This window comes from Ochlerotatus camptorhynchus, unplaced genomic scaffold (assembly GCF_037179485.1).
Source record: "Ochlerotatus camptorhynchus isolate MF236.1 unplaced genomic scaffold, CSIRO-AGI_Acam_v1.1 ptg000434l, whole genome shotgun sequence".
Classification (NCBI taxonomy): Eukaryota; Metazoa; Arthropoda; class Insecta; order Diptera; family Culicidae; genus Ochlerotatus; species Ochlerotatus camptorhynchus.
In genome coordinates this window covers 9,484,477-9,510,807 of record NW_027040920.1, presented here as the reverse complement: position 1 = coordinate 9,510,807, position 26,331 = coordinate 9,484,477, and the positions used below count along the sequence as shown (strand labels likewise).

At 40.1% G+C, this 26,331-nt stretch overlaps 1 protein-coding gene across 1 annotated transcript in view; it reads left to right on the top strand.

Annotated features, from left to right (window-relative positions):
* Window positions 1-26,325, top strand: part of LOC135711699 (switch-associated protein 70-like) — a 39,966-nt gene extending 13,641 nt beyond the window's left edge. The window contains exons 2-5 of the mRNA XM_065234651.1: window positions 19,109-19,448; window positions 24,432-24,620; window positions 24,676-25,929; window positions 25,997-26,325. Of these exons, the coding sequence (XP_065090723.1) occupies window positions 19,350-19,448; window positions 24,432-24,620; window positions 24,676-25,929; window positions 25,997-26,098 (1,644 nt within the window). The 5' untranslated portion in view covers window positions 19,109-19,349 and the 3' untranslated portion in view covers window positions 26,099-26,325. The remainder of the gene's footprint in view (window positions 1-19,108; window positions 19,449-24,431; window positions 24,621-24,675; window positions 25,930-25,996) is intronic.
* Window positions 26,326-26,331: the final 6 nt, after the last annotated feature.

Genomic DNA, 26,331 nt, shown 5'->3' with positions numbered 1-26,331 from the left:
TGACGTGACCAACAAGTGTGACTTATGAAATTCTGGTAATTTCTCGATTATGTGCAGGGTATTTGGTTTGAATTGGTACAAAATTGAGAAAACTAGAGCCAAATTAACTACAAAATTTAGGACAGTAAAATACGTCAGAGACGCAAAGGTTAAATTTTTAAAAAATTGCATTGCAAATGAAAATGCATTTTTTTTTAAAATAATGTTTCATCAAATTTAGGCCGGTATTATTAAATGGAATCTCATAATGTAAGGGTGTTTTATTATGTTAACTAATTACTCAGAATTTATACTATACATAAATAACTGAAGATGATAAAAGCTATTAAAAAAAAAATCAAAGGTTACAAACGATACTCTTTTAGCTCAGCCGGTAAAGGCGCAGCTACAAAGCAAGTCCATTCTTACTGAGTTCGATTCCCGTCCGGTCTATTAATTTTTCTGATTGGAAAATTTCTCTACTTTCTTTGGCATAGGATGGTACAGGCATAGAAAGCTCTCAATTAAAATGTGAAAGTACTTCAAAGAACACTAAGTTGAGAGCAGGCAAAAATCTAATATGCTACTATATAAGCAATAGGCTTGAAATGCTATGTAGTAGTATAGAAATGCTATTTTTAGACAATGAAAACAGTTTTCGTCGCGGACAGTCGCGGATTAGTATTTGAAGTCGCGGATTTCTTTTGAGAAATCGCGGATTTCGCGGATCAAATTTAGAAAATCTTGTGACAGCCCTGTATCTGTCATACGCATGGCCCGCACTTATTTCATCCCCGCACTTTCGAAGTGCGGAGTCCAGTAAGGTGCAAAATGCGCAATAAAAACCATAAGATCGATCTACCAAAGATCGATCTACCAAAGATCGATTCGTTGGTACCGATTTAATCAGTGGATCGATTCTAGAGCCAAATATAAGATCGATCCGTCAAGATTGATATTTCTCTGAAGATCGCCCAATCCTAAACCGAGCATTGAGTTCGCTCATGTGAGCATGCGCAATGTGTCGTGTGTTCGATTTGCGGTCTATCGTTGCATCCGTGTTTGGGATTTTTCGTTACGTGTCTGAATTTCAATTTTTTTAATGTGACCCCCAGTATAGAAATTAAAGACGTAGTCCTACGTTTAAAAAAAAATGAAAATAGTACTGCATATTAAAGTGTATTTATGGCGGTCATAAAAAGCTCTCAATTTATTACTGTGCTAGTAAGTTCGTTCTTAGCTATTTTCTAAAACAAGGTTGCAAAGACTCATTTCAGCTAAAATAATGTTTTTCGGAATAATAAAACCAAAAGATGGTATGATGGCATGTTTTACTTGTAACTTACAAGAAGAGGTTACAAAGTATGCGTTGGAAACATAAAACCTGTAAATTTTGCTTTCTATGAGTCACAATCAGCGATTTGCTGATCGCTGAGTGAGTGAGTGAGTGAGTTAGTGAGTTTGTGAAAAATCGCTGATTGTGACTCTCATTAAGTGAAATAAACAGCTTTAATATGTCAAACACATTCTTTGCAACCTCTTCTTGTATCCTACCAATTCAAAATTTGATCATGGCATCTAATTATTTCATAATTTAGAAAAACATTGTTTTAGCTGAAATGAGTCTTTGCAACCTTGTTCTAAAACGGCAGTAGCCGTTGTACCCCCCGGTGTCGATCACGCGATAGAAGCTATTGCTTCGGTGCGCTTTGTTCACTGCATGCAGCTCGCTCGTTGTCATTTGAAGCAACAATTTGGTGATGAGTGTTGAAATGAAGAATGCCCTTTACTTCGATTTCCATAATATTTAGAACTGCGCTAGGGGAGATACGTGCGATTGTACGATCTTTCACCTAAGGTCCAGAATCGCGATCTAGTTGGGGAAATACGGAAAAGCTGTGCAAGTCATCCTGGGGCCTCAGCTATGGTTGTAGTACCGGTTTTACCGGTAATACGACTTGAGCGTGAAACAATCGATAGAACTGTTCCCGGACATCGAAAGGAACGTGAGCAAATCGGCGATCATCTCTTTTACCAGTGGTGGCGGGAGGAGATAGCCTTCACTATCCCTTCCCTTACAGGGGAGTTTGGTAAAGGAGATGATTAACCCGATTCATGCCTTCCTCAAAATGGACCTTTGCTCGTTTTCTACTCGCTATATACAATTTTCACACTACCGTACTCTAACGGAACTATCAACTCTATACTTTCATCTCCTCATCTAACGTATTAAATGAATGCTTTAAGTCTGATATTTGTCGTTCAGCATCTCCAACTATGTAAATTATTAACGTCACGCATGGAGTAATACAAACATAATTAGTTAAAGTCGTTAACTTTTATACATGTAGTCAGGTGTGTCATGGCAGTTACTCTTGGTTACTCCATGAGTTACCAGCTCCGTAAATCGATTTGTTTTTTAATCAAAACTAGCTGGGAATATCAATCTATGATGTACGAAGCAGTTAAGTTTCGAAAACTCCCTGGGCTTTGGCAAAATATTGAGGTAGTTTAATTAGGCTACCAGGTCCCAGCAGGGCCAGAGTTGCGACCGTCACGATCGTCAATCAGCTGATGGTAGTAACGCTTAGTACATTCATATCAATATGCTTGTCGAAGCACTCTCCATGATCGTCAGTCAAGTTGATGAAAGTAACTGATGAATGTCGTCTTCGGTGTTGATCCATCACCGATCTGGCCATTCCCGACGATCACTACACTCATTTGTGCTCGTTTTGAAGCAGTTGCTGTTTTGCTTGCTTATGTGAGTATGTTGGTGAGGGAGCCCAACAGCTTCCGTTTAATTTTGCCTGCTTTGTTTGTAACTCACACAGTCACGCGTGCCGAGTCGAACTTGGAATTTGTAGGCATTGTTTTCATTTTCTTCTGTCGTTTCCCTTTTTATCATCATCTGCAGAAGTCTTCACTGTTTTCGTTATGCTTTACATCATCAGCAGCGAGTGTTACGTTTTGCCTGTGAGCAGCGACCATTACTGGTGATTTTTGTTTGCCATGGCTCTAGCTCTCACTGCTGGCAAAACGTTCTGTCAGCGATAGTCGGTTGATGCGTTGACGAGTCTCGAGTGAGTGTCATGATATTTTGCATCTCTGCCCAGGACTTATCTGGATCTTTACGACATTGGAAAGATGTTGCCAGATCAGTGTTTATGCTAACGAAAACTGTATTTGAACCCGGTTGTAAAAGCATATTAACAGATTAATCATCACCGTACATTATTTTTTGCTCTAAATGACTAATAAATGACTAAGCGCAGCATTTGATTTTTTAGTAGGAATGCTGGATTTAGTCACAGTATAAATCATGATTTTTTAACAATCCTCTACTGAATTTGATTTATTTCTTTGGGTATGCACGTTTGGGAACTATCATCACAAAGATTCTGCACTCGGTCTAAAGGTTTTGATCGGGAAGCGTTGTTTTGTTTTTATCTATTTATATAGTCAATTCAGAGAAATACGAAGCGAAAGACGAATCAAGCATTACAGTACAAGACTTTCAAGAAAACTAACAACACGAAGTCTGAAAATAGCAATGTTTTATTCAAAACGTCAAGTATTTCAAGAATATCGGGTGAGACCAATCTATTTTTTTTTTTTTTTTTTGATATACGATATTTAATTGAACCGCTCCGGGTTAATATAATGACATATAATCTTTTAAGCATTTTTCCTAAATTTTAAGATACAATGGTTTATAAATTATGGATTTTTTTCTTTTTTGTGTTCGGTGTTTAGAATCTAGGTGAGCACTCTAAATGAAGTATCGTCAGTTTTAAGTAGTTTAAATTTGATTCATAGCAGAGCAGAACTCTCAGTACCTCACCTTACCAACAAGGCTAAGGCCTTGTTGTCCTCTGCTAACCGAAGAAGCCGTCGCCACTCTACTCGATCCATGGCCACACTTCGCCAGCCTTGTAGTCTGCGAAGGTTCCGCAGGTCGCCTTCTACTTGGTCGATCCACCTTGCCCGCTGCGCGCCTCTTCTTCTTGTTCCTGTTGGGTCGCTTTCGAGAACCATTTTCACTGGGTCGTCGTGGTGCATTCTTGCGGCGTGGCCAGCCCACCGTAATCGCCCAATTTTTGCGATGTGGATGCATGGTTCTCCCAGCAGCTGGTGCAATACGTGGTTCATTCGCCTCTTTCACGTTCCGTCATCCATCTGCACTCCACCGTAGATGGTACGCAACACCTCCACGAGCATAGTCCAGGTCTCGTGGCCGTAGAGGACCACTGGTCTAATCAGCGTCTTTTAGATAATCAACTTCGTGCGGCGGCGAACTTTATTCGACCGGAGCGTCCTCCGGAGTTCAAAGTGGGCACGATTTCCTGCCATATTGCGTCTTTGAATTTCTCTGCGGCGGTCACCAGTGCGAATACACAAACTCATCGACCACCTCGATTTCGTCACCGTCAATCTGAACTCGGGATGGGAGGCTAACATTGTCTTCCCTAGAACCTCTTCCTTTCATGTATTTTGTCTTTGATGCGTTGATGGCAAGTCCAATCCGCCTAGCTTCAGCCTTCAGCCTGATGTACGTTTCCGCCATCGTCTCAAAGTTCCGTGCCATGATGTCAATGTCATCGGCGAAGCCAAGAAGCTGGATGGACTTCTTGAAGATCGTGCCACTCGTGTCTATCCCAGCTCTTATGATCACACGTTCTAACGCGATGTTGTATAGCAGACACGATAGTCCATCACTTTGCCGTAATCCCCTTCGAGATTCATCGTCGCCTTGACCAATCGCGTCTTTACTATCGGTTTGATAAGCCTGAAATGATAAGTTTCGAAAACTTCAGGTAAGTTCCGAGGACTAAATACTTGAATGTCCTATACTTTGAGCAGTTTAAAGATCTTTAAGGGAAAGTTCTGAGAAGTTAAGGACAGTTCCATGAGCTTAAAAAAAATCGTGTGCTTGATGAAGATCAGAGAACGTCATGACAGTTGCATCAACTTCAAGAACTTTATGAGAACTTTAAGAAATCTTATGATAAGCTTGAAGATCTATGAAAAACGGCTTCGGGAAAGTTTTGAGAAATTCAGGGTGGTTCCATGAACATCCGAAAATGTTTGGAATCATTTCTGAAAATTCCGAAATCTTCACATTTTTTTTTTGAAAAGAATTTTACGAACATTCTGAAAACTCTATGTTAGTTCCATTAAGGGGAAGCTTACCGCCCCGAAAAAATACGTTTTGATATTTCTAGAAATATTAGAAAAAGATATGAAAAATCTAAAACCTAATTCGCATTAATCGGTTTTGTTAAGAATACAAGTTTTTTTTTTCATGATGAAATCCTAAAAAAATTAAATGCAAAAATATTGCCGTCTTTTTGATTCTTGCCGTTTTCTTCAGTCCAACTGTGTGCCATGAAAAAAAAACGAATTAATGAAATTGGGTTGTTAGCGGAATGCTTTAAATAAAATAGCAAAAAAGGTTATCTTCCATTTAATTCCTCTTAATTAATTTTGGTATCCATGACAGATACGTATTTCGACTACAATGTGCAGTTTTCATCAGTGTTATTCCCACTAAAGAACCTACCTAACCCCCTTAAGTACTCATCCCCTAGGTAAAAATGTCAAGATCACAGGTACCTGTGATAATTAAGTGGAATTAAATGGAAGATAACCTTTTTTGCTGTTTTATTTAAAGCATTCCACTAACAACCCAATTTGATTACTTCATGAAATTGATGGCTACCAAGCCATTAAAAATATGTTTAGAAACATCAAAACGCGCCAAAAATATAATGTTTATTTTCGTGTTCTCCTTAACATAAGAAAAATTGCGGGAATCATAGAATGTCATGATAATTCCGAGAGTTTTAAGGAACTTCTGATAACTACGGGAAAGTTTTAAGATTCTGAATATTAGGTTCCAATGGTCTCAGGGCTCTTCCATAAATGTCACTACACTGAGGCAAAAGAACTTCATAAGAACCACTAATGAATTTTAGTCACAATAAATCGGTATGAATCTATTTGATTTACCTTATGAAAAATAATGTTGAAAAATAATTGAACCAAACCATGGACATTGAGATTACAGGGCTCGTGTGTTGACCACTCATCTTTCAACACTTGGGAAAATGCAAAGGTTAAAGGCGTATAAGAGCTTCCTCATGTTAGATGAAAATCATTCATAAGTCACGCTCATAAGTCGAGCCTTATGAAATTCTTAAGTTTATTTGCATACATGGGAATATATGGGAAAAGTAACCTGGATTTTCATGTTTTCAGGGAGAATTCAATGTAATACTTGAATTTTGAGCAATTCAGGCCAAATAACGAAAAAAATAACAAATTTAAATTTTATCTCTCAGAATTCGATGAAACTTTGCATAACTATTGGCTAGGGGCCATGAAAAAAGTTTTTATTGGATATCAGCCATTTTGACTCACGCCCCATTTTTCAAAATGTATTCGATATTTTACAATTTTTATTTTTTAGTTTTCACGAAACGGCTCATCTAATTGAAATGTCGTCTGAGACAAAGCTGTAGGAAAGTGGATTGCTGTTTTCAGAAAAAAATGCAAACTCAAAAAAATATTTTTCAAGCGGATTTTTTCACAAAATATAATGTTTTTGCTGCCGATGACTTCTAAATGACCTTTCCGTACGTACCGTAAGATTTGATAAAGAGTATCTAATTTTTGAAATATTGTTAAAAATCTAACACTGCTTCTGGACTCCAAACTCGGCCCAACGCATTGAAACGCCATTGAATCCCGGAAACGCCGGAGTACTTCTTTTGTTTTTACGAATAATGGGTGCAAACATTGATATCACGCGTTTTTATTGACTTCAATCGGTAGCTTTTTAACTAAAGAATCGTACCAAACGCATAATTGACTTGTTAACGCCGAAATTATGGATTTTTTTTATGTTTTCCACTCGGTAGGCTCAAAATAGGCGATTAAACCGAAGTAGTTCTCTGCCCTACCTGTATATATTTAAAAAAAAACTAAAAATGGTGTTGAGTACTTGGCACTGATGAAGTCTGCAAGTAGTAGACGAAATACGCGTATCTGTCAAAAGATAAGCAATTATAACGGAATTTAAAGGAAATAAACCAACCCACTCAAAGCTCTTCATAAAAATCACAGTGCTCACTCTCAAATATTTCACTAAGTCCCAAGAACCCTAAACAATTCTCCAAGTCCAAATAGTCTAGATAAGTTTCTAGACTAGAAGTGCCTTGAATTCTTGAAATTTTATTTATGTAAGGAATTTACGGCTTTGGCAATAACTTTTTACCCATCAACGTCAAGGGGTAAACAAAATCCTTGAGCGCTCGATTTTGGCCATACGATGCTTTGAAACATGATGTGAAAAATTAACGCTCAAGGAGCGTCATTTACCATACACACTTAGAAATAATAAATTTTACACGTAAAGAAATCCACACCGTATGAAAAATTCATGTAAATTTCTGCAATATATAGCGCACACGTTATTAACGCAAGATTTGGCGTAATTTTAAACAATATTTCATGTAAATTTAAGCGCAATATTGTATTTAAGCTTGTAAGCAATTTCGATGTTTATGCCAACTATATCTCAAAATTAAACGAGATTATAGTTTATTCTGTGCATCTTGACATAATGCATCAGATGTAAACAAACATGTTATGCTCCGAGGTTACTCGACGAAAAGTACGTTTGATTAAGCTGAATTTCGCTTATGTTATGACTCAATGTTATGTCAAAATTGACGCTGGCTTAGCTCTAATTTTGGGCCTCCTAAGCACAATCCGCCCTTTGCCTTTATTTTTCACGTAGGACAACGTCTGTGATTTCTATATGGGGGTACACTTTGTGAAAACCGAAAATGGAACATGTAACAAAATTATGAAAGATTTTGAACGTTAATAGCTCAACTGCCCCTGGACCAATTTCAATAAATTTATCACCAATCGATCAGATTTATCTCTACGCATCTGTTAAATTTAAGACTTTATCAATTTTCAAAATGTCACTATTAAAAATTGCACGAATGTGCAACTGTTGCTTTGATAATTAAAAATTATCACCGATTGCCTGCGAAAAGCGATTTCCCTAACACAGATTTCAAAGTTGAATTCCATCCGGTCTCACCAAACGGTGTTTATTCAACCACTGCGGTGTGAGTGGTGGTGTTCTCCAGTACACAACGAAAGATTGCTTGCAAGCAGTGAGTATTGATCGGAATCAGTAGCTCTTCGTGAGTAGCTGTGGGCCATATATGTCAAGCGCATCATACTAAAGAGTATAAACAGAGAGAACCCCGCTCAAATTCCTGTTCCTACACAAAACACAAGCTCCTGCTGCAGTTAACAAATAGGATTTATTATATAAGACCACGTAGTCCTACGTCACCATTGCGTACAACCTCATAGGGCTGTCCCTTTGTTGTTTTTCACGAAATGGAATGTTTTCACTGCTGATTACTTCTCAATTTAACACTGCTTCTTGACCTTAAACTCGGATTCTAAATTTGGCCTAACGCATTGAAACGCCATTCAAACGCACTTCGGCCTATCGGATGAAGATATAAATTGATTCCGTCGGAGCGCTTCCTTGTGTTTTTGAGAATAATGGGTGCAAACATACATATCGCGCGTTCTCATTGACTTCGTTCGGTAACTTTTTAACTAAAGTATCGTACAAAACTCAAGATTGATTTGTTAACTCTGAAATCTCTGCTCGATAGACCCAACATTGGTGGGGGCGACCCCGGCGTAGTGGTTAGCATCCATACCTCTCACGCCAAAGTCACGAGTTCAAATCTCACCCCCGGACAAGTCACGAATGACCCAAGAGCGTTAAAGCGACTATAATAAAAAAAAAACCCAACATTGGCATAGTGCAGTTTAGTGCAGCAGTGCCAATCTCAGCGCACCTGTAAACTTATACGAGACCAAATAGAGCATTTCCAGATGAAATCTTCCAGAAAAAGTCAAAATCAGTTTTCAGCCTTGGAGATTATGATTTTTCCACAGATCACGAGACCATTTTGACTCAAGATTATTTTTTGAAAAGGACGTATGTGTTTTCACATATGAATTTTTCAAATAATTCTTACTCTAAAACCGTTTATTGTATCAAAATTGGGTCTGAAAAGAAGTTGCAGAGAATTGATTGGTCTTTAACGGAAAAAATATACACTGAAATGTGATTTTCTCTTCATTCCAATGTATGATTTTTTTCATTTTTTTTCTGCGATGACCTTATGTCATAAGACAATTTATAAAGGTTAATCCAAGATGGAGCGATTTCAAAATGAGTCTGGAAGAAAAACTTTTCATGAATTCTTCAAATTTGATGAATTAGAATAAATAAGAATATTCCAATAGTTTAATATAATTTCTTAGGCAATCAAAATGATCATGGTGACCGACATGCTAAACGTAGCCGTTTTTAAGATATTGTAAAAGTATGTAAATTGGTATTTTCTCGAAAATAAGCATATGCAATATGCAAATCTGGAGTTTTGCCGATTCGTCATTTGGCATGGAACTGCTTATAAATTGTTGTAAGTGTGTTCGTTGATACACATTAATTTGCATAACGTCCTGGTCCCATGACAAACGGCTTAAGCAGACCTGAAATAGGTTCTCCCCACTGCTTAAGACGTCCGTCACCCTGCATGATTTCAAAACGTCTCAGAAACAACGTGAACTTGAACGAACATAACGGACTTATTACGGCGAACTTGAACCAAAATAAACCGAAAAGTACCCGCACTACCGCAGTCGTACACCTTCATCGAGAGGCGTCGATGTGGTGTCAGTATGGTATGCAAATCAGGCAGCTCCCAGTCAGTAGCCAGCTATAATATGTAGTGACCAGCCGTCTACGACACAACAACATCATCGACATAAATCTCGTTTATCCTTTTTAGCCTTAACTGGGGTCGGATTCTCTCGGGCGGTTGCTGTAGCAGCAGCGTAGCAGAGTCAGCAGCAGTAGATAAAACTGATACCGATGGATTGAGTCGTTCGTTGTTGTGAAATTCCTAGAACACTATTTTTGCGCACCTCACCTCTGCTAACGACGACGATGACGGGCGGCCGGCGGCGGCGCCATTAGCATCCGGCAGAAGAACTACTTTCCTTATATGGGTGGTGTTTTGAGTGGTGCCTACTGGATGGTTCGTTTCAGGAACTAAATTTTCGAAGTTACCGGATTATAAATGAGATAAGTCGTGAATGGTATAGTTAACAGTTAAAATTGTTTTTATAGCTGTCTGCGCAGAAGGTTACAAAGGAACTCTGGGGCATGGGTTTCTGATACTTTTTGAGCAAACAAAGACATACTGACTGACCGGGTTGCTTGATGATACCGATCCGTCCAAAACGGAATACTGGCGGTGACAGAGATATTACGAACGGTTGGAGCCAAGTTCGCTCATTATAATCCATTTATACAATTACCATAAACAAGCAGCTGGTCGGAGCAAAAGCGCAGTCGTGACAAAGTAATTTGTCTATCATGTTTTGAACATATAGAACCTGGGTACAATTCAGAACACCCATGACATTGCACGTGTCCGCTGGCTGGCGTTGATCGCATTCATATGCTTGCCTGCCGGAGTGAGCTTCCGGCGGGGTATTTTGCACACGACCAACCAACGACGATGATATTGAACCACGCGTTTCATATATGGGCATAAGCTCATATTTCTCTTTCATCGATTCTCTCGGCCGACTGGGAAGAACTCGGCGCCATCAGTCGTCGTTGTGCGCTATACAGCAAAATAAACTATCCGCCGTCAACGACGACGGTCAAGGCCGTTCCGGAGCGGCTCTTCCTCGAGTCGATTACTTCCTCTTTAGGGCATCCAACTCTTGCCTCTGAGCAGCGAACTTGCTCCAACCCATCTCAGAGCAACAACGTTGAGTGAATGACTCAGAACCGATATTTTGAACCTTTACCAGTCGGTGCAGATACTTCACAACAGTCCGAAGGGGTCGCCATATTTGGCCGCATCCAGAGCACACACGTTGACCGTTCGATGATCACAATCAACACGTCCTCCCGCGGGTCGCCGTGCCTTGTTGATCGTTCTCTTGTCTTAAATGACCACCCTCGCAAACATTTCTCCAATCATTCATCACCTCGACCTACTCCAGTGTGAGCTGAAATTCCCTCCATCCTATATGCCTACAATAAGAGACGGTATGAAAGCGATCATTACTCGATCGATGCGGTTCCACCGTAACCGATTGTGGAAGTGGTAAAACAAATAGCACGTTTCTCTCGCCAGAAGAAACTTCTTCGGCTTGACAGGCACCACCTTCGCGAACAAGGCTGGCGAAAGATATAGGCGTGTGGTGTGACACACGGGCGACGCAATCAAAACAGGTACCGATAAAGCTGACCATTTTGGTGTGAAAATTGGCGAGGTTAGATGAGGAGCGCGCGGCTGCGGTGATCATGCAGTTAGATATAAATGCCCGCCTTGGTTGTGGTTGATGATATTTTTGGCAATCCAATCAAAAACTTGTTTGCAATTAGTGTGAATTAATTAGAGATGAAGTTGGATGGCCTTTATTGGCGATGTCGATGGAAATCTTTTTACAACTAAGAAAACTAACGTTTTTTTTTTATATTTGAAAACGCTAACTTAAAGGGTGTCCACGATGAAATTGCCACACACAAAATTGATTCGCAAAATTCGAGTTTTCATCCGATTGCCATCAAATTTTCAGGGATTGAGAAATAACTATTAAACTTCATTTTACCATTTTACTCGTATTTTATTTACAGTCCATACGCAAATTCCCGCACCTTGGCCTTAACCCCGGCCATAAGATTCTGCACAACCTGTGAATCAACCGTTTTTTGCATGTAAACCCATACTTTCTTCAGTTCCTCGACTGTCTTCACTACCTTAGGTCGTTTAAGAAGGTGCTGCTTCATAATCGCCCAGTACTTCTCGATGGGGCGGAGCTCCGGAGTGTTGGGAGGGTTGAACATTTTCGGCACGAAATTGACCTTATTGTCCGCATACCACTTCAGCACGTCCTTGGAGTAGTGGCATGAGGCCAAATCCGGCCAGAAGATTGTTGGGACGTTGTGGGCCTTCAGGAGAGGAAGCAGCCGCTTCTGGAGGCACTCTTTTATGTACACCTGTCCGTTCATCGTGTCCTGGGTCACGAAAGGTGCACTCCGCTTCCCGCACGTGCAGATGGCTTGCCAAACCAGGAATTTCTTCGCAAATTTGGACATCTTCTGAGTGCGGACATGCTCCGGAACGCTGAACTTATCCTTGGCCGTGAAAAACAGGTTGCCGGGGATCTGTTTGAAGTCGGCCTTCACATATGTTTCGTCGTCCATGATGCAGCATTCAACTTTCGTCAGCATGTTGAGGTACAACTTCCTGGCACGGGTTTTGGCGGACTTGTTCTGCTTCTCGTCGCGATTAGGGGCCTTTTGTACCTTGAACGTTCGAAGCCCAGCCTTAGTTTTGGCCTTCTGGACAAAACTTCGGCTTAGGTGCAGCTTCTTAGCCACATCCCTAACGGAGGCGTTCGGATTTCGGTTGAAGGCCCCAACTACGCGGTTGTGATTTTTGGTGTTGTACGGAATACTTTTTCCTTCACTTCTGGGCTTCCGATCGGTGGTCAACCGTTCCTCGAACCGCTTAATCACTCGCGACACCGTGGAATTCGCGATTCCCAACGTTTTAGCGATGGAACGATGCGAGAGATCCTTGTTCTCGTGATGAATGCGCAAGATTTTATCACGCACGAGCTGTTCTTTCGACTCCATTTCCGTGAGTTTTGATCACAGGACTTTAAAACTTGCAGGATGTAAGTAATGCACTATGAACTAAATCCACCCAAATTTTCATTAAATTCTACCCAACGGTTAAAAAGTTAGAGCAATTTCATAGTGTGGCAATTTCATCGTGGACACCCTTTAGTAGGAACAAAGAGGTACGTCTTTCTTCTTGTTGTACTATTTAGTCGGTGCCATGGGATGGGAATAAGTATAAACATATTCATATGGAATCGTAAATTGTTGCAGATTAAGTCAACATCGCATTTAAGAATGAGGTACATTGTAGTAGATAGGTAATTCTGAGTTGAATTCCAAGGGAATCCTGATCCTGAGCAGGATTCAAAACAAATTTACAAGAGAGTTCTGTGGAACATTCCAAGCCAATTCCAAAGATAATTCAAAGAGAGTACTGACTAAAACAGCAAAGTAATTTCATGGAGTCTCTGGACGAATTCTGTGTACTCTGAGGAGTATTTCAAAAAAGATTTTAGGACGGTTTCAAGGAAATTTTCAACGAAGTTTTGATGTCAATTTCAAAAGAATAGGGTAAACTACCCCATTCCCGACCTATTAAGCACAACCCGCACTTAGTCTTTCTTAATCTAGCGTAGTTTAGCACCAAACAGAATGTTATTATTAAAGATAGCTTCCAAATCAATTTACTTTTCCATATGTACCGTTAGTTCCGATAAGGGGTCGCGAAATCTTCGTTTATTGTTGAAAATGTAAAGCTGGTTCTGGCGACTCAACTTGGCCTACGGGTTTTCTTGGGCCTATTAGCCATTGAAACGCCATTGGGATTCTTTTTGGTCTATTGAACGGAAAGAAAAGTGAATTCGCGTGTGCCTTTTGTTGTCGAAATCCTAGGGAATTCTACGGATGATTGCAAGGAATTCACGTTAAAAAAATTCTTCAAAAATCTTTAAAATTTCTGGAAAACTCAGGATATTTATTTTGCAGAATGATTATACATTGAAAAACGAATATCACAATTAAAATAACTGGATTCATGATGTTCTACGATATCATTTTTTAAGTGTCTACTGCGTCTATTTCAGAAAATTTAGCATTTTTGATACTAAACATAAGTTTCAAAATCTTAAAAAAATACTTTTTTTCATATTAATTTTTTCAAATAGTTTTCCACTTTTGACAATTGATTTTGAAAATTTGTGATGTTTTTTTTTTTCAGTGTGTATTTTTTATCAGAAAGGTAATCCAATTTCCTACAACTGTGTCTCAGACGTGATTTCGATTAGATGAGCCGTTTTCGTGCCATGATTTGTTGAAAAATATATAAGACGCCATTTTTAAAAATGGTGCGTGTGTCAAAATATCCGAATTTCAGTACAAACTTGGTTCATTGTCCCTAGCGAACAAGAGGGAAAAATAAAATAAATTTGTCAGTTGGCGTGAAACTGCTCAGAACACTAATGGACCGCCGGAAATAAGCACACTTAAGAAGCGTCAAACACAAGGGGTAAGTCACTCTGGCACCTTGTGTTAAACACATCAAGTAAACTATTCGACACACTGAAACACCCTTCAACCACCATGAGAACCAATTTTTGAATCTTTTTTGGCAACACTGCCTAGAGTCAAGAATGTTTACATTCGTTTGATGCCCTTTTTTGTTTTTGTTGATTTTTTCTGAAGGAGACATCTCCCTCCAGCAATCGGTAGGATTCCACCGAGGATTCCACCGAGAATTCCACCGAGGATTCCACCGAGAATTCCACCGAGGATTCCACCGAGGATTCCACAGAAAATTGATCGGGACATGGAAGTAACACTCATGCCCGCAATTGGGACATTAAAAAACAGACAATTTAGCATCTAGAACAAGCTAGAATATCTGCAACTGTGTATGAATGAAGGATCGGATAATAATTATCACGTCAATTATTGACTGATAGCTGAAGAGAGATATTTCTTTCATTTGGTAGTCATTCCATATACACAATGCCAAATCAGAGAGATCCAACCTACTAGCTGCGGCGTACAAAAAAGTTTGTATTCTTTGCGAAATTTAGATCCAGAGATTGCTTAGGCTCTGAACCATTTGGTGGATTATTTTAAATTTTGGTTAAAATTAGACAGATGGAAAGTTATTGATTAACCATGCTATGCGAGCGTGGTTACTTCTGACAGACAAGAAGTTAAATTTTGACAACCTTGGCTAAGTTCTTCTTGAAAACCGGTCGATCGACAGCACAGGGAGTTTCGAACATAGAAAATAACTTTCGAAATGTCACTTTTAACCACGAGTTAAATTCAACTCGGCAAATGGTTCACAGCCTTAGACCCCTTCTTGCTCGGCTGGGTTATCCGGGTTTGATTGCGACTGGAATTTGTTTGTGATGGATTTGAGAGGGCTTTAATGGTTTAAGCCAGGATCTCAAGCATGAGAATTTGACTGCTGAGAGAGTACTTTTTGAGATCAGAGTCGGACATATACAGTACACTCTTTTAGGCTCTGAACCATTTGGTGGATTATTTTAACTTTTGGTTAAAATTTGACAGATGGAAAGTTATCGATTAACCCTGCTATCCGAGCGTGGTTATTTCTGACAGACAAGAAGTTAAATGTTGACAACCGTGGCTGAGTTCTTCATGAAAACCGGTCGATCGACGGCACAGGGATTTTCGAACATCAAGAATAACTTTCGAAATGTCACTTTTAACCACGAGTTAAATTTAACTCGGCAAATGGTTCACAGCCTTAGATAGGTGATGCGGATGACGATCAGGGATGAGGATTTGAATTCTTGTAAGTTGTTTACGTTGACGTGTGCTATTTACTGGGATTCCACGCGTACACTGTGCATTATAAAATTGGTAAATTTTTGGCGACAGCAAAAAAAAAGGATTCTGTTTGTATACAAATGTGGATGTAATGGTTGCCAGTAATCATCGATTTTCGCTCAACGTTTTGACAGGTAGGTCAACATGCAGAAACCTGGGGTGGGACGTGCTGTCAAATCAGCCTACTGATCATTCCTGTATGAAATTGGTTCCAAACGTAAACAAACCCTGTTGGTTTCTTATGGCTTGTTTACGTTTGGAACCAGTTATGCGAGGTAGGCGACGACTGTTCGTATTTGACAGCCACCTATCCCCCCCCCCTTGGCAGAAACACGCAGAAACACTTTCCGACACCAAAAAACACACATGAAACACAATCAACACAGGTACAAGGTGGCAGAGTGACTTACCCCCTGTGTGTAGGGTAGAGAACTACTTCGGCCTAATCGCCCGTTTTGGGCCTATCGAGCAGAAAACTTCAAATAAATCCATTATTTCAGAGTTAACAAGTCAATTATCCATTTGGTACGATACTTTAGTTAATAAGCTACCGAACGAAGTCAATGAGGACGCGTGATATGAAGGTTTGCACCCATTATTTCCAAAAAAAAAAAAGAAGCGCTCCGATCGAATCAATTTTTATCTTCATCCGATAGACCGAAGTGAATTCATTGGCTTTTTAATGGCGTTTCAACATAGAGGTAACTCTAAGACTAGAAGGTTCCGAAATAACGTGCTTAACTTTTTGGCTCAGCTCTGGTACTCTCTTCGGTCCCAAGCTAATCGATTCACCCCTCGAAACATAGGAAAAACCAATGACCCCTGATTTTACCTGTCAAACTTTCATAGCGAATCAAAACAAATATTGCGTAGTACTAGAATTTCGACTAGAATGGGGTACTTTAATCGTTTGCTTGGGACCAATAGGCTAGTCAAGTAGTGAGCCAATTTAAAATCGTTAGTTTCGTATTGATTGTTGGTTTCAACGCGCTAGGCCGAGCTTAGAATCCGTAGGCCGAGTTTGGCGTCAAGAAGCAGTGTTAGATTTTTGACAATATCTCAACGATTGGTTTATCTTTATCAAATCTGACGGTACATACGGAAAGGTAAATAAATTCAGAAGCCATCAGTAATAATAACATTCCGTTTGGTGCTAAACTGCGCTAGATAAAGAAGGACTAAGTGCGGGTTATGCTTAATAGGCCGAAAATGGGGTAGTTAACCCTATTAGAGAACGCTTTCGAAAAAACACTAGGGAGGGAAACGGATTCGAAACTCAAATGTCATTAGCCAAATACATCCGTAGACCATAGGTCCACCATTGTATAATTGGCACACACACGTCTCTTACCGATGATATGTGCTTACCTCTCAGTATCTTCTAACTTCTGTATAAACAAATAAAATTGACTACAGTCGTTAACCGTAATACAAAAATTACGTTTTGGTTTTTCTAAAAATATTGGAAAAAGTTATTAAAAATCTAAAAAAATTGCATTTTTTTTCTAGTTTTTCAAAGAAAATTCACGTGCAAAAACAATTTGTATAAGGACAACTTTGAGGAAGGTACGAATCGGGTTGATCATCTCTCTTAACCAAACTCCCCAGTTGGTTGGATGGTGGGGCTACTCTGTGGTCTTTCTGGGTTAACCGTTAACCTAGGATGCTTTGGAATTCCGTGAGCTTTCCTGAACATTGTTAACTTCTCTTAAGTCTACTGATGTTTGCTGAAGTGCTGTGGAGTACTCTGAATTTCTTTAAAAATCTGAGGTTTATCAAAGTTTCCTTGAATTTCTCTGGAAGTTTTCCTTTTATTTTCTAAGGATCTCTAAGTCTTTTTGTGGTTCCCTGGACTATTTTAATGATCGCTGAACTTCTCTTGTGTTCGATTAGGGGTTCCTTCCGGATGGCACCCTGAGTCTTTCTAAGGTCCCCTTGAATTTCTTTGAAGTTCTTTTAGCTTTTAAAAGTTTTCGAGCTTCTCAGTTCGCTAATCATTTCCGAAATACCCACTATTATTTTCTGGAGTTTTCGTTAACTTCTGTGTGGCTACTTACACTATTCAAAAGTTCACTGAATGTCTATAATGACCGCTGAACTTCTCTAAGGTTTATTCCAATTCTTCAGGTTAGCTAAGATTCCCTTGATCTTTGCTGAAGTTACTTTTCTGAGCTTCACTTAAGTTCGTCAAACTTTTTAGAAGTATCCTAAATTTCTTGAATGTTCTTCTGGAAGCCCTGGACATCCCTTGAATTCTAGACATACTTTGAAGTTCACTAAATTTCTCCAAGGTTTCCCTGGGCTTCTTGGATGTTTTCTTGCAAATCCATGAAATTCAAATGATCGAGGTTCTGTGAATTTTCTGGAGGTTCTCTGAGTAGCTTTTTTTCTGAACTTCTATGAAGGTTCTCCTGACCTTATTTGAGGTTTTCTAAAATTTCAAACAATAAAAGACTTATGTCACTCGGTTCCTCTGATAAATACGAATTAATTCTAATAAATATAATTTTGACAATTAAATTTGTTTTCTGTACAGTCAAATCATTTCCATGCAATACAGGGGGAATTTGGGTAAAATAGTTTCGATGTAACAATTTTTAATGTTACGGGTAAAACTAACAATCATTGTGGTCTTCAAAAGTTTTTGTTTTACTGTTTTTGTCAACCAATTGAAAATTTCTGAAAATTTACCATTTTAAATTTTAAAAACATAATTAAAAAATAAGAAAGTTTTTCAAAAAATATTGAAAGGAATAATGACCGTGTCCAAGGAAGTGCGGTACCTTTACTGACGGCTTTGTTAATTTTGTTTTAAGGAAGTCAAGTATTCACCAAACTGGAACAAAGTTTTGAAATTTGAAAACTTGTGTAGTTTAATTGTAATATATTATTCAAACGATGTTTGTTTCTAACAAACAATTCTAATTAGGTCCAGTGAAGTCTTTGGTACAACCTTTGCCCTTTATATCACTTCGCATTATCAGTCACATTTAAGTAAATTTACGACATTCCATACTCCCATTCTAACCGCTTGAACACTATCCCGTCACTCCACTGTCTGTGAGTCATCTGCAAGCAAATGTAATACAATATTCATTGTTTATACAAAGTTGACACCAGCAACGTGAAATTCCCAACCAAGTCAATGCCGTCAGTAAGTAGACACCATCATAACCAACAACAACAATAGAAGTAGCACCGGTTCATCGCAAAAAAAGGCAAATAATGCATGGCCTAAACGTCGTACACTTTTGCAAACACAAACCAAGTCAGTCAGTCGGCCAAACAACCAACCAACCAACGAGCTGGACTGGATATGTCACGCGAGTTAAGTTTCTGTACTGCTGGCGAATCATGGGAAAAGAATGAAATTAGCCAAGGTGCCTTATTGTGGTATAGACTTGGATGCGTCGGTCGTTCAAGCAGCGATAGTGCGTTCGCGTTCGAATTTGAATGAATTTACCTCGTCCGGCGCTAGCCTGATCGAACAATATGTTTTATTAATCGTGAGAATTTTCCATCCCATATCTACAGGCTTCTAGGTATAGTTGCGTACAAGTACAGATTGAAGCATTTCTGCTCGAATAGAACATGATGGCGTAAATGCAAAGCAGAGTAACTTGCAGTATACATTACAAAGACTGTGATAAACCCTTACTGGTGTAGTGTGGTACAAGTGAAATGAAAAGTTGTGCTCTCTACCGCGGTTGGTGATCCAAGAGTGAGAAAACAAAATAGCGGCAATAGAAGAAGAGCAGCACGTTCGTTTGTAGCAATGACGACACTGTTGAAGAACGTGACCAACAGCATTTGGCATGCGTTCCGCGCCCTACAGCAGGACTGCTCCGGATTCGTGGGGAAGTCAAAACTTAAGGTAAGTTGGATTGGAGTAAAACATTTAATTTGTATGTGCATGTGTGTCTAAGCTCTTGTAGACTGTTCCTAGTTTTGTGTAATTTGTCCAGAGTTGTGTAGACTCCGTTCAGAACGACTCTGTTTGAATTCTTGTAGACGCTGCTCAGAGTCTTGTAGATTCTGTTGGTTCCTTTCAGAATTTTCTAGACTCTATTCTGAATGGAGCGAATGATTATCTTAATAGACTTCTACCCAAGTAACAATTTGGGTTTTATTCGGATTCTGTAGACCATGGTTTAGGCTTGTAGAATGCTTTAAAACCTTCTTCATGAGATGAACTAGCCAAGCCCAAAGTTTAAAAAAAAAACTTTAAAACCTCGATAAAACTGCTCAGAGTCTTATTGATTCTGAAGTAAGTCCTAATATATATATAGAAACCGTTGCCTGTGTTGAGAGGTTCTTTAGATTCTATTTAGAGTCTTGTAAACTATATTGAAAATCCTGTCGACTCTACCCAGAATTTTGTAGACTCTGTTATAAGTACTTAAACACTAAGTCAATGCAAAAAACCTCAGATGATCGCTTGTATTTGAGTTCTTTGATTGCCAATGTTGCACCAAACGAATATGTTTGGATAATGTTCAGTCACACGATCAATTTTTTTCAAAATCTTATAGACTCTGTTCAGGGACTTGTAGGGTTTGTTAAATATGTTGAGACTCTGTTCAAAGTTCTGTGGACTCTTTTATGAGTTTTGGAGACATAATTCAGATAGACCTTTCAGAATGACTCTGTTCAGAGTCTTGTAGAGTCTATTTACAATTTTTTTCAGAATCTTGTAGATTCGTTCATATTTTAGTCTCTGTTCAGAGTCCTGTAGGCTGTATTCAGAGTATTGTGAATTCCGATGAGGAAGGCTCTTTAAAAACATTTCTATACTCTATTCAGAGTCTTGTAGATTCTGTTTTAAGTCCTATAGACTCTGCAGTTACAGTTTTTAGACTATATGCAGAATCCTGTAGACTTTATTTAGAGTCTTACATAGTTTGTTCTGAATCCTGTAAACTTTGTTCAGAATCTTGTAGACTCTATTTAGAGTCTTGTATACTCTGTTCCGAATGACTCTGCAAAAACTCTTTTAGAATCTGTTCAAAATTTCAGAATCCAGTAGACTCTATTTGGAATCTTGTAGACTATATTCAGTGTTTTATAAACTTCGCTCAGAATCACTCTGTTCAAGTCCTATATACTCTTAAACCACTGGTTCTGATCAGTGTCCTCTGCTCAAACTTTTGTAGGGGTAAGATATGGGACCATCTTCATGTTTCTTCTTCATCTTCTTCGCATTTCGAACTTATTGCTTATCGCATATTAGCCTATTGCGTGCTCTCAACTGCTCTCTGTAGATTCTGTTCAGAGTGGTTTAGATTCCGTTTACAGTCTTGTAGACTTTGTTCAGAACCTTGTAGACTTTATTCAGAGTCATGTAGACTATATTCAGAATCTATATGATCAGAATGTTGTAGACTCACTCTGTTCTGAGTCTTGTAGACTCACTCTGTTTTGAATCATGTAGACTCACGCTGTTCAGAGTATTGTAAACTCACTATGTTCTGAGTCTAGTAGACTCATTATGTTCATAGTCTAGTAGACTCATTCTGTTCAGAGTCTTGTAGATTTATTCTGTTAAGAGTCTTGTAGACTCACTCTGTTCTGAGTCTTGTATACTCACTCTGTTCTGAGTCTTGTAGACTCACTCTGTTCAGAGTCCTGTAGATTCACTCTGTTCAAAGTCTTGTAGACTCACTCTGTTCTGAGTCTTGTAGACTCACTCTGTTCAGAGTCTAGAAGACTCATTCTGTTCAGAGTCTTGTAGACTCACTCTGTTCAGAGTCTTGTATACTCACTCTGCTCAGAGTCTTGTATACTCACTCTGTTCAGAGCCTTGTAGACTAATTCTGTTCAGAGTCTTGTAGACTCACTCTGATCAGAGTCTAGTAGACTCATTCTGTTCAGAGTCTTGTAGACTCACTCTGTTCAGAGTCTTGTAGACTCACTCTGTTCAGAGTCTTGTAGACTCATTCTGTTCAGAGTCTTGTAGACTCACTCTGATCAGAGTCTTGTAGACTCACTCTGTTCAGAGTCTAGTAGACTCATTCTGTTCAGAGTCTTGTAGACTCACTCTGTTCAGAGTCTTGTATACTCACTCTGTTCAGAGTCTAGAAGACTCATTCTGTTCAGAGTCTTGTAGACTCACTCTGTTCAGAGTCTTGTATACTCACTCTGTTCAGAGTCTAGTAGACTCATTCTGTTCAGAGTCTTGTAGACTCCCTCTGTTCTGAGTCTAGAAGACTTACTCTGTCCTGAGTCTAGTAGACTCACTCTGTTCTGAGTCTTGTAGACTCACTCTGTTTTGAATCATGTAGACTCACGCTGTTCAGAGTATTGTAAACTCACTATGTTCTGAGTATAGTAGACTCATTATGTTCATAGTCTTGTAGACTCACTCTGTTCAGAGTCTTGTATACTCACTCTGTTCTGAGTCTTGTAGACTCACTCTGTTCAGAGTCCTGTAGATTCACTCTGTTCAAAGTCTTGTAGACTAACTCTGTTCTGAGTCTAGTAGACTTACTCTGTTCAGAGTCTTGTAAACTCACTCTGTTCAGAGTCTTGTGGACTCCCTCTGTTCTGAGTATTGTGGACTCCCTCTGTTCTGAGTCTTATTGACTCACTTTGTTCAGAGTCTTGTAGACTCACTCTGTTCTGAGTCTTGTAGACTAACTCTGTTCTGAGTCTTGTAGACTCACTCTGTTCAGAGTCTAGAAGACTCATTCTGTTCAGAGTCTTGTAGACTCACTCTGTTCAGAGTCTTGTATACTCACTCTGCTCAGAGTCTTGTATACTCACTCTGTTCAGAGTCTTGTAGACTCATTCTGTTCAGAGTCTAGTAGATTCATTCTGTTCAGAGTCTTGTAGACTTATTCTGTTAAGAGTCTTGTAGACTCATTCTGTTCAGAGTCTTGTAGACTCACTTTGTTCTGAGTCTAGTAGACTTACTCTGTCCTTAGTCTAGTAGACTCACTCTGTTCAGAGTCTTGTAGACTCACTCTATTCAGAGACTTGTAGACTCCCTCTGTTCAGAGTCTTGTAGACTAACTCTGTTCTGAGTCTTGTAGACTCACTCTGTTCAGAGTCTTGTATACTCACTCTGCTCAGAGTCTTGTATACTCACTCTGTTCAGAGTCTTGTAGACTCATTCTGTTCAGAGTCTAGTAGATTCATTCTGTTCAGAGTCTTGTAGACTTATTCTGTTAAGAGTCTTGTAGACTCATTCTGTTCAGAGTCTTGTAGACTCACTTTGTTCTGAGTCTAGTAGACTTACTCTGTCCTTAGTCTAGTAGACTCACTCTGTTCAGAGTCTTGTAGACTCACTCTATTCAGAGACTTGTAGACTCCCTCTGTTCAGAGTCTTGTAGACTCATTCTATTCAGAGACTTGTAGACTTATTCTGTGCAGAGTCTTGTAGACTCACTCTGTTCAGAGTCTTGTAGACTCATTCTGTTCAGAGTCTTGTAGACTCACTCTGATCAGAGTCTTGTAGACTCACTCTGTTCAGAGTCTAGTAGACTCATTCTGTTCAGAGTCTTGTAGACTCACTCTGCTCAGAGTCTTGTATACTCACTCTGTTCAGAGTCTTGTAGACTAATTCTGTTCAGAGTCTTGTAGACTCACTCTGATCAGAGTCTAGTAGACTCATTCTGTTCAGAGTCTTGTAGACTCACTCTGTTCAGAGTCTTGTATACTCACTCTGTTCAGAGTCTTGTAGACTCATTCTGTTCAGAGTCTTGTAGACTCACTCTGATCAGAGTCTTGTAGACTCACTCTGTTCAGAGTCTAGTAGACTCATTCTGTTCAGAGTCTTGTAGACTCACTCTGTTCAGAGTCTTGTATACTCACTCTGTTCAGAGTCTTGTAGACTCATTCTGTTCAGAGTCTAGTAGACTCACTCTGATCAGAGTCTTGTAGACTCACTCTGTTCAGAGTCTAGAAGACTCATTCTGTTCAGAGTCTTGTAGACTCACTCTGTTCAGAGTCTTGTATACTCACTCTGTTCAGAGTCTTGAAGACTCATTCTGTTCTGAGTCTTGTAGACTCACTCTGTTCTGAGTCTAGAAGACTTACTCTGTCCTGAGTCTAGTAGACTCACTCTGTTCTGAGTCTTGTAGACTCACTCCGTTCTGAGTATTGTAGATAAACTCTTTTCAGAGTCGTGTAGACTCACTCTGTTCAGAGTCTTGTAAACTCACTATGTTCTGAGTCTAGAAGACTTACTCTGTCCTGAGTCTAGTAGACTCACTATGTTCTGAGTCTTGTAGACTCATGCTGTTCAGAGACTTGTAGACTCACTCTGTTCTGAGTCTTGTAGGCTCACTCTGTTTTGAATCTTGTAGGCTCACTCTGTTATGAATCTTGTAGACTCACTCTGTTCAGAGTCTTGTAGGCTCATTCTGCTTAGAGTCTTGTGGACTTACTCTGTCCTGAGTCTGGTAGACTCACTCTGTTCAGAGTTTTGTAGACTCACTCTGTGCAGAGTCTTGTAGACTCACTCTGTTCTGAGTCTTGTAGACTCACTCTGTTCAGAGTCTCGTAGACTCATGTTTTATGTCGTATAGAGTATTTAAGAGTATATTCTATAGACCCTGTTTTGAGACGTATAAATTGTGAACAGAGTCTTGAAGAACAAAACATTGCTTAAAACACCCATAAGTATTATATTGCGATAGAAACCCGATTAATTTTGATAGACTCCGCTTCCTTTAAATGTCATACAGAATTCCTGCATAGCATTGTAGATTATCAGGGCCAATTTCTTCACCCACGCTTAAGCCTTAATCCAGATTTAACTATAAGAGTAAACCTGGTTTAAAATGTAAGCGAAAGTGAAGCAATTGACCCTTAGCCTTTTCAGTTATTCACTTCACTCAACCGATCCGTTTTCCAGGTCCTCACGGCCAACATCGCTACCCTGCTGGATCTGTACGGCGTAGAGCGAGGACTCGATCACTACCGGTCAACACCGACGCTGAACTTTGACCACTATCTGTACTACCTCGGTCAGGAGGTGTTCTCCTCTGTGTCCAACGAGCTACCTCTGTCCGCCGTCCGGAACTACGAAGGCAAAATCGATGAGGTTAGTATTTCCTGATCTGCCAACCAAACGCGTCACTAGCGCCGCATTTTTCTAGGTCTGCTGGTTGGTGTGTCACAAGGACTTCCTGCTGAAGGATGCCTACTTCATGGAGGAAGCCATCTATCAGTTGTTCAGAATATTCTGCATGATGGCCGACTTGTACAACGACAACGCCGATGACAATCAGTTCACGGTCAAGATCCACCCGTCGGAAGCGCTGATCGTGGTCAAGCAACTGCTGAATTCGCTGGGGCTGGACTACAACAACGAGGAGAAGTATGACTATTTGAAGAAATGGGATGATGGGCTGGATTTCGGAGAATTCTTGGCCATCCTGAGATTTAAGGACTTTGTTAAGTTGAACGACTACGCGGCATCGATATGCGAGGCGATCAGAGATATCTACCAGACGCTGATCATGGATGTGATCAAGAAGGGTTATCTGTTCAGGAGGGGTTACGTGCTGCCGACATTTCGGGAGTACTTTTTCGTGCTTCAACCTTGCGAGTTGACGTACTACAAACATCACACGGACCGGGAGGTGTGCGGGACGATAGCGCTGGATTCGAAATTTACCGTGAAGCCCTTCATACCGTCATCGGGCAAGACTGAGCGCGTTCCAAAGTTCACCTTGGTCTCGGGTGATCGCACGTATGAATTGGGAGCGCAAGATCACAAGACACGGCTCCAGTGGATATCGGTCCTACAGTTGGCCATAACGTACTCCACGGGTCGAGAAGGCTTCCAGCGGGATACAGTCAACCGAAGGAAGCAGCAACGGGAACTGGAGCTAAGGAAGCGCCAGGAGGAAGAACGCCAGCGTAGTATTCATCTGAAGCAGCTGGAGGAAACCAATGTGCAGTTGGAGCAGGAAAAGCTTGCCCGTCTAGCGGCGGAATCTCAGGCACGACAGTACAAAGCGGTGGCACGGGAAGATTCCCGCCGGGTCGCCGAGTTGGAGGATGTCAAACTGTGTCTAGAGCGCATGTTGGAAGACGAGATTCAGGCCAAACGGGACGAGGAGATTGTGCGGGCTCTGCAGGCGCGGGTACTAGCGGAGGAATGGGAAAAGCGAGAAGAGTTGGAGCAATTGCAAGCGGAGCAGAAGGCTTTGTTGGAACTGGAACGACAGAAGCGTATCGAGTTTGAACACAGACAGCAGGAGAATGAAAAGCGATTCAAGGAGGCGGAACAGAAACTTCGACAGCTGGAAGACGAACGTAAGAAGCTGGATCGAGAGCTGAATATGGCTCGACAGAAGATTCAGCTATCCGAGGATAACAAGGGTATAGTCGAGGCCAAACTACAGGTGAGTCAACGAATGTGGTTAGACGATGAAGGGGGACGGTTTAATTCAATACTATTTTTCTTTGCAGGCAATAGCCCCGACGTATCGGAAAGCTCCAGATTTTATGATTCGTAGGACACAGTCGTTTGTAGCGTCCGACCGACCGGTGATTGTGGCTGTTCCTCGTTAGGACGTTCCGCCATTTTGAAGTGCCAGTAGGACCTAGCTTTAGTCATTCGAGGTCAGCCACCGCCACCGACGCCTTCGTTTGAGATGGAACGTTCTTTCTGTTGGAAGTAAATTATTGGTTTAGATGTTTAAGAAGTTCAGTATTTTTTTTATTATTATTGTTTGGTGCCGCCACTAACTCATTATTGTGAAGCAATATTTTACGATTAAGATTTTTTTTATAAAACATACAGT